The sequence below is a fragment of the Alexandromys fortis genome, unplaced genomic scaffold, assembly GCF_014885135.2.
Source record: "Alexandromys fortis isolate MF-2015 unplaced genomic scaffold, M_Fortis_MF-2015_v1.1 scaffold_36, whole genome shotgun sequence".
Lineage (NCBI taxonomy): Eukaryota > Metazoa > Chordata > Mammalia > Rodentia > Cricetidae > Alexandromys > Alexandromys fortis.
Window position 1 is genome coordinate 13,264,213 of NW_026067915.1, and position 9,468 is coordinate 13,273,680.

At 45.7% G+C, this 9,468-nt stretch overlaps 1 protein-coding gene across 1 annotated transcript; it reads left to right on the forward strand.

The window, feature by feature from the left end:
* Positions 1-5,299: 5,299 nt before the first annotated feature.
* On the forward strand, positions 5,300-8,679 carry LOC126499987 (AF4/FMR2 family member 1-like). Its single transcript, XM_050139559.1, is given in 4 exon segments — positions 5,300-6,397; positions 6,452-7,645; positions 7,647-8,165; positions 8,167-8,679. Coding segments are annotated over 4 exon segments (3,324 nt in total).
* The last annotated feature ends 789 nt before the right edge of the window (positions 8,680-9,468 follow it).

The following is a 9,468-nucleotide window of genomic DNA, read 5'->3' on the forward strand; positions in this document are numbered from 1 at the left end:
CTGTGGGGCATTTTCTTGATTGATGATTGCTGTGGAGGGCCCAGTTTAGTTTACTGTGGGTGGTGCTACCTCTGGTGTCTTAGTTTGGGTTTTTATTGCTGTGAAGAGACACCGTGTCCATGACAACTCTTGTAAGTGGAAACATTTAATGGGGCAAACTCACAACTTCAGAGGATCAGCCCAGTATCATGGTGAAGAGCCTGGTGGTATACAGGCAGCCATGGTGCTGGAGCTGAGAGCCCTAGATCTCAATGTGTTGGACCCTAAAGCCACTTATATAGGAGAGGGCACCCCAAGAGACCACTCTTACACTGCAGTTGATGCAAAAGCAAGGGGAATTTAATTTGACTGGCATGTCAGGGTCCTCAGCCTCAGGAGGAGAAGGATCCCAAAAAGCTATTACAGGCATCTTTTAAAGAGAAAAACCACAGAATCAAAAGGGGTGGTGCAGAAGTCATTTGTCAACTATTGTGACTAGCTCGCTCAGTGCTCAGCTAACTATGATGGGTCATTGCTATGGCGATTGCTGGGTTGGCTGAGCAAGGAGAAACACCTACCCCAGTTCCAGGACCTGGGTCTATTGAATAAAAACTACAAAGGGGATGGAAAATTTCAGGGGAAAGTACCCAAAGCTCCAGTGCACCTGTGGGTGATTATCAGGTTCTTGGTTCCCAGAGGAGGGGGGGCGGTAATGCTGAGCCCCAGGGTCTTTCAGACTCAAAGGTGACAAGAAGTCAACTGACTGTTACACTGAGAGAATTTTGAGAAAAAAAGATACTTCAAAGCCCACCCCCACAGTGACACACTTCCTCTAACAGGGCCAAACCTCCTAATAGTGCCACTCACTTTGGGAGCCATTTTCTTTTAAACCATCACACCTGGGCAGGTAGTTCTAGGTGGTATCAAAATGCAAATTGATAAATCCAAGGGGAATAAGCCAGTAAACAGCATTCCTGCTTCAGTTCATGCCTGTTGAGTTCATGCCCTGACTTCTCTCAATAAGCAGCTGTGATCGGATGTGTAAGCCGAACAGACCTCTTCCCCAAATTGGTTTTAGTAGTGGTATTTAATCAAAGAAATAGAAAGGAAACTATGACAGACAATAATATTGTTGGGGGATATTTTCTTGAACTCATGAATCTTCTACCCTTTCTCAAAGTATTCCATCTAATCAAACAGAAGAAGGCCTATATTATGCAGGAACCCTAAACCCAAACATCCCAGGTCATTGGTGACTCTCCCCATGTGAGAATTTTTTCACACTGCACAGTTTGATAGAAAACCTAGCATGACCACTCTGCCTCCCTCTCCTACCCATGTGGGTACAAAGGATTACTAAAACCCTTTCTCCCTGGCAATCCCTGTTGATTCCATTAAGATTCTGTGGAGCTTCTACTGGGTTTGTTTGCTCACCAGGACTCATTTCTAGCTCAAAGTGGATACTACTCTCTTGGAAGGGGAGAAAAATTTTCACTGGGCAGTAGTGGCTCATGCCTTTAATCCCTTCTCTCTCCCCCCCCTCTCCCCTTCCCACAACTCCACCCCCTTACCCCCATCTCCATGCTCCCAACTTTTGCCCGGCAATCTTGTCTGCTTCCAGTTTCCAAGATGATCCATATATGTTTTTCTTTGGGTTCACCTTGTCATTTGGCTTCTCTAAGCATATAGGTTTGTGAACTATAGGCTAATGTCCTTTGTTTATGGCTAGAATCCACTAATGAGTGAGTACATACCATATTCATCTTTTTGGGTCTGGGTTACCTCACTCAGGATAGTGTTTTCTATTTTCCATTTGCATGCAAAATTCAAAATGTTATTATTTTTTACCACTGAGTAGTACTCTATTGTGTATATATTCCACACTTTATTTATCCATTCTTCCATTGAGGGGCATGTAGTTTGTTTCCAGGATCTGGCAATTACAAATAATGCTGCTATGAACAGGGTTGAACAAATGCTTTTGTAGTATGATTGGGCATCTCTTGGGTATATTCCCAAGAGTGGTATTGCTGGATCCTGAGGTAGATTGATTCCCAATAATATAGATTTCTAGAGATACATTCCAAACTCAAATTATGCAGTTCAAATGTCATTTGAAATGTACATAAAAAGAATCTTTTGAGACTAATGTATTCTATCATGTATGTCTACCATTGCACAACAAGAGAGCCATTTCAAATGAATATATGTTGAATTGTTCAAAGCAGTTCTTTAAAACCTATACCTAGATACATCATTAGCTACCTGAGTACTGAATGGAGAGATATTTAAGTGGTTTTAATCAAAATCTATTGGTACCTCTGGTTTTAGCTGCATTTCTAGAAAATGGAATTTGGCTCAATTTTTATCTCTGGGTGATAAATGTTTTATGAAGAGCAATTAGTACTTTTAATTTTAAATGTTTAAAAAAATAGTAATAAAAGTTGGCCCACACCTTCAATCCCTGCAGCCTGGAGACAGGATGATCCCTGTGATTTTGAAGGTCAACCTTAATCTGCGTAATGAGTTGAGGTCAGCCAAGGCTGTATAGTGAGATCCTGTCTCAAATAATGAAAAAAGAAAAATGAATACAAATAATGTAAGGAAACATTTTGTGTAACCAACTGAAACAAGCAAACATTTGCATAGTCCCGAGGAAGGCTGATGTAAGGCCGTTAGCTAGCATGGCAACATGAGAAAGTCAAGCCACAAGAGGACGTGGAGATATGTTGGTATTTTGTTTGTAATCTAAGAAATAAAGCTTGCCTGGAGGTTAGAATGCAGGGCTACTGCAAGTTAGCCTTGGAGGGCAGACAGTAGTGGCACACACCTTTAATCCCAGCACTCACAAGACAGGCAGACAGATCTCTGGGAGTTCAAGGTTAATGTGGCCTACTTGAAACAGTCAGTGGATTAACCTTTAATCCTAGTGTTTGGGATTCACACACCCTCACTCCCAGCATTAGGGGGGTGGAGTCAAGAAGGGATTAAGGCTTAAGGCAGGGCAGAGAAAGCTATATAAGCGAGGACCTCAAGTGCTATCTGAACATACTGTATGAGATTTGGTGGAGACCCAGCTCAGTCTAGGAAGTCTGAGGATCACCCATCTTGGTCTGAGCTTTGATAGAAGTAAGTACTCACTTGGGGCTTACTGGTCTGTTTCTCTGATCTTTAGCTTTAACCCCTGCTTCTGACACTCGGTACTGATTATAAAGAACAATTAGAATTCGTGTTACAGAGATGGGCAGCTACAATCATGAAGGAACAAAACTTGGTGTGGGAAAATAAGGAAAACTTATGCCTTAGTGCTTTCAAAGCACAAAACTTAGAAACAATATACAGATAGCAATTTGCTAAAAACGGCAACATGATCTCTCCCCTGGAAAAAGAGGGGCAGAAGGCCTCACACTCTGCAAGTAAATGGCCAGGGTGGAAAATGTACTGTGCTCTGTCAAGTATAGTGAATTCTAGATCAGAATCAGGATCAGGACATGCAAAAAAAGAGATAGGATTTAGGACACTAAAAAATCATTCAAGGGGATGAGCCGTGGAGCCATAGTGCAGCATATACAACCCTGACACGCGCCCTGTGAGCAAAACAAAGCAGACCCGAAAGAAAAGCACACACTATTAATTTTGTATATATGAAGTTCTGGAATAGCACAGTGGCTCTATGGAAATAAATGTCACCACAGTGCTCATTTAAGAGATCACTCATGACAGGAGAGGCGCATGAACGATTTTAGTAGAGTTCTCACATACTCAGGTAAGAGGATGTGCAAAGTGAAATTTCTAAGTGTACATTCAAAATCTCTGCATTCTATTTGAATAACTTAGACACCTTGAACCTAGTGCTGGCTTAAAGAAGGGCTACCCATCCCCCACATCAAAGGAACACAATGGGCGCTGCTCTCAGCACCTATCTTATGGCTGGTTTACCTGCTCAACTCCAAGCTTAGGTTCCTGTGTGCCTGGGAGGGTCCGAGGGGCTGTGTAGAGGCACTCCATAGAGAGAAGGGAGCAGCTGACCTCATTTCTTTTCTTGGGTGGAGTAGCATCTATACTGTTCCTTAAAACAGCGCAAATGTAAACGAGGTGTAAACTGCCTTCACATCTCATTTAGGGAACAGATGAGCCGTGAAATGCATTTCACAGGCACAAGTGCTGCAGGGCTACGCTTAGCAAGCGGGCGCAGTCTCGCGGTACAGTGTTGAGCATTTGCTCCTCTTCCCGCGGGATCCAGGATTATTTCTGTGTTCCGACTGCTGGCCGGGTGGGAGGGAAAGGGGGCAGGGTATGAGTGTGGGAGGAAGGAGGGAGTTGCTTCTCTGGTCCTTAAGACTCCTTCCTTTCTCTGTGTGCTCAACTCCTACACATCTGTCAAAGACCAGCATAGCTGTCACCTCCCTGTACAGCACTCATGCTCCCTGATTCTCATTCCTTTCTCCTCTCGCCGTACTTGACTCCTTCCCTCTGTCCTAATTTATCATGGCTGGCTCTATAGGATCCCTGCAGGCTAATTCTTGATCTCCGTAGTTGCTCAATTAATCATGTATAAAGTATGTGTATGTGTGTATTTGTGTGGTATGTACACATGTGCATGCAGCGTACACACCCATGCACACACATGTAGGAGCTAGAGACAGATGTCAAGTGTCTTCCTACATCCCACCTTATTTTTTGAGACAGGGTCTCTCACTGAACTGGAAGCTTGCTATTAGGGCTAGACTGGTTGACCGTTGAGCTTCTGGAATCTGCTTGGCAATGTTCCACAACACTTGAGTCACAGATATGTGTGTCTATGCTTTTGAACGGGTGCTAAGGACAATCTGAGGTCCTCCTGTTTTCACACCAACTATTTTTATCCACTGAGCATTCTCTCCTGCTCCTCAGTAATCTTTAAGAAATAAATGTGAACCGAAGTAGGAGAGATGGGGAGACTACAGCATCTAAAAATGCCTCTGTAGCAACTAACCCTTCTGCAAACACCTCCCTGGAAATTCAAAAGCTCCACATACTTGAATCATAAAATGTAGGCATTTGGGGCCAGGTGGGGGTGGGGTGAAGCTATGGGCGTGGCTTGGCACGGAGGGCGTGGCCTTGGCCTGGGGTATTCTGGGTGGCCAATGCCGGAAGCTGGCAAATTGGTTGCTGGCAGAGCCCGATGCACTCGGCCCACAGCCTGCACGCGCCGAAGTACGGCCTGCACCATTGGCTCCCACAATTCTAAAGTCGAACTCTCTTGTCCCTGCATCTCAACAGGTCAAGGCAGGAGACACAGACACCCCAGACATAACTATAGAACCAGAGAACCTGGAAAATGAGCACCTTCCACAGACCGCCATTAACTGCATTCAAGGACAGCAGTGAAAAGAGTAACCTTCTTCGGATTCGAGAGAAGGAGAGAGGCAACCAAGAAACTCACCTGGAGAAAGAGGTGTCTGCTGAAAAGATGCCACTGTTTGGAGAGCCCTACAAGACTAAAAAAAGGGATGAGTTGTCGCGTCAGATACAGAACGTACTAGGAGACTACGAAGATATGAAGGAGTTATGGAGATCTATGTCTTGTACTCAGTGTCCAAATGGTTCTGAAGACAGCCGGGGGAAGCCGAAATATCCTTTATTTCATGACAGGGAAAGCCTTGAATCCAACTCCTGTTGCATGCACATCTACCACAAGCTTTTCTGTACTTCTGCCCATGGATCACCTTTTGTTGGTAACATTAGCCACAGTTCAAAGATGGCACCACCAAGGATGGAGCCAGTGCCAAGTCTCCATACCGAAAACTATGGTCCACCCGACAAACAGCATCTGACTCGAGATCGCCTCAGTCAGGAGGGGCACTCTTCAAACCACAAAAAGTGTGACCGCAGAGCTGATGGTGACTCAGCTCCGGGTAAAAAACTCTCACCCTTAATCTCCCCTGTGTCCCATTTGTCACCTGCACATTCCAGACTGCAAAGAACCCGCAAGGTTTACAGCAGCAGTAGCACTAGCAATAAAGGCTACTGTGCAGACACGTCTTCCAAGGACCCGAAGGTGAAGGTTCAAGATAACGAGACTCCTGTTGACACTTCAGTGGTAATTACCAGACTTGGGGTGGCCTCTCAAACATTTCCACCCCCTCCTCTCCCCTCAGAAAGCGTTGCAATGCAGCAGAAGCCCATGACATGTATCTGGCCCACAGACGGTCAGAATCAGGCTCCCAGTGAGTCCTTGGGCCTGAAGCAGCCACTGGAAGACAATGGTCAGCAGAGCTTCGAAAAACTGGATGTAAAAATGCCAGCCAAAGCCAAACTCACCAGACTGAAGATATCTTCACAGTCGGAGTCGGTGGAGCAGTTGTTCTTCAATGAAGTCCGCTGCATTGAGGAGATTCTGAAGGAAATGACCCATTCGTGGATCCCTCCTCCGACAGCCAAGCATACACTCAGTACGGCCAAGACCAAGCATACGCCCAGTACGGCCAAGACCAAGCATACACCCAGTAGGGCCAAGACATCCAGATCTCCTTTCCCTACAAAGGAGCCTCTGCCCAATAGTTCTGCAACCCAAAGCCAAAATCAATACGATCCACCTTCCAAAATTTTTCCCAATTCCCAGCAAGGAACATCCATACTCTGGGAGGACCTGCAGCTCAGTGATAGTGAAGAGAGCGACACAGAACAAACAGCAGGGAAGTTTCCATCCCTATCTGCACCTCCAAGTGCTCCCCAGATTCTCCCCAAGCCGGTGGTGTCAGCACATTCCAGTAGTGCAAAGTCGGAAAACAAGGGTGAAAACCGCAACACTGACCAGCTACACCCTGAGTCCAAAGGCTCTCCCCGCAAGAGTTCCAGCAAAGGTGTCCAAGATCCCACTGAAGGGCCCCAACCTGAAGAGAGGAGCTGCCAGAAATCCCCTGCCCAACAGGAGTCCCCACCTCAGCAAACTATTGAAACCAAACAACCCAGAAAACCTGCTAAGGGCTCTGGCCAAGCAGAGCCCCAGGCCTGTTTGCAGGTGGAAAGTAAACCAGGACCCCTTCCTTCTGAATCAAAAAAACAGACTTCCAAAGACAAAACCAAGATGAAGGCAAAAGGCAGGGAGCCTAAGCCTGAAGCTAGCATGCCCAACCATCAGGCAGCCGAGCCAGCCCCTAAGGAGAAAAGGAAGCACAAGGGTTCCCAGGCTCCCTTAAAGGTGCCCTCAGGCCCTCAGCCACCAAAGGACAAAGCTCAAAACAGGAACTCTTTCACTCTGCCTCACAGTGGTAGGGGCTGCAGTGGCAGCAGCAGTGGCAGGTCTAGCGACTGCCAACAAACTGCAAATGTCCAGGAAGAAGGTCAAAAGAGAGACACCGAATTGCTCTCACCGCTCAGGGACTCTCCACTACCAACGAGTTTGGTAGTGAAGAAGATAAACCTAGATCATCTCACTCAGATTCCCCAGCCCCTGGGGAAGGGTGGCAGCCCTAGGAAAGCAGAAGACAGGCAGCCGCCAGCAGATAAGAAGCAAGACTCTGAAAAGAGAGACTGCAATGGCTCCAGCAGACTGAGCAAGAAGAGAAAGGGCAGCGACTCAGAAAAAGACCATGCCAGCAAGAAAATCAGAAGTGAGAAAAATGTCCAGTCACATTGTACTTCTTCTTCCTCTTCCCATACTGAATCTTCCAAAACAAAGACTTCCAAACCCTCCTGAAGAGTCCTCAAGAAAAGAAATGTCTTCTCTGCCACCTTTGTCAGCCTCTTCCTCCTCCCAGAAGTCAACCAAAACTGCACGCAAGAAGCCAAAGCCGGATGTAGACACCTGTGGTCAGGACCCTCCCAAAAGTGCAGGCAGTGCCAATGCCAATGACCAGGACTCTTCTGTTCCCAAGCACAGAAAAGTGCCGAAAGTGCAGGCCAGGGGCTTGGAATACAAAGGGTCTTCTAGAGAAGCCACAAATGCGTTCCTAGTGCCTTCTTTGCCAGAGGGTAACTGTAAACCAGGGAAGCCACAAGTGAAACCTTACATGCAGAAAGCTGACTTTTACATGAAGGCAGCTAAAAGGTTGAAGTGTGAAGCAGCGGCAATGACGAACAAGATCAAAAAGGCCTTCAAGTATTTGGAAGCTGTCCTGTCTTTAATTGAGTGTGGGATGGCCATGGAGTCAGAAAGCTCAGTAAAGGCAGCGTACGCTGTCTACTCAGAAACTGCAGACCTCAATTAAGTTCACGATGTCATTAAAATCCTTCTCGGATGCCACGGTGCCAGCACAAGAAATGATCTTTGCCGTTTTATGTTTGCGTTGCCAGTCACTGGTGAACATGGTGATGTTTCGCTGTAAACAGGACGTAGTAATGAAGTATTCTCACTCTCTTAGTGACCACTTCACCAATTCTTCTCTATGCACAGGTATTCCGTCCTCCCTCTCCCCAGTGCCTTCTCCTGACAGATCTGTCAGGTCCCAGTCAAGCGCTGGTGGGATGACGGCCACCATCCGTGTCCCAGTCACCATCCAGAACAAGACCTTTGCCTATTTCACCATCACAAACCACCTCCTTAAAGCCTTCGAACTCTGGGAACAGTCAGAGGCCCTTACAGAGAAGAATAAAAAATTCTTTGCTCAGCTCAGCACAAAGGTGCAAATCTTGACCCTCAACAGCAGCCGGGTGGACCTGGTGATCTACACAAAGCAAGGTCTGCAGCGGCTGAAACAAACACTCAAAACTCCATAAAACAGGCTGGGATTACTTGACACTTGAGCTGTCTTTGCGCAGCTGGGAACCTTGATCTAGTGTAGACCACTGTCTGATGGCGATGGCACACTCAGGAAGTAAAGCACCACGATGGTCAGAATTTTTGCCCACTTAAACTCACAAGAGCTGTGTGGCTATCCGTTGGATACTGGTTAGCAGAGCGGGCGGTGGGAAATGACCTGCCTTTCCTATGGAAGGACAGAAACGCAATGGAGCCTAGCTGGTCTAGTGGCCTTTCTGGTTGTTTTCTGTTTGTTTGAACAATAGGATACAGGTTGCCAATGAAAGAACAAGAAGTAGTTTCTAGTATCACAGCAGATACCTGTCATCCAGTAGCCACACGAGTTTACTTCCAGAAGGAACTTTTGTTTTTCTGAATAATAATTTTTGGTGAAGGATTTTATGGATATATATTTTTTAAAGAAAACATTGTTTAATAAATTCTAATGACTTGTAATAAAATAAATGAATAAATGAATAAAAACATTGACACATTTGCTGTGGGACAATGGTCTTTTATCCTGTCACTTGTATTATTTTTAATAAAATGCTGATTGGCCATTAGCCAGGCAGGAAGTATAAGAGGGGTGACCAAGCAGGAAGTAGAGGCAGAGCAATGAGAACAGGAGAATTCCGGGAAGAAAATTTTAAATGATTTACAGTGTGTTGAAAATAATATGCAGACTAAAAGTTAAAATTCTTAAAAAAAAAAAAAAGTAAGAAAAAGAGAAGTTGTGTGTGGTAGTACACGCCTGCCTTTAATCTCAA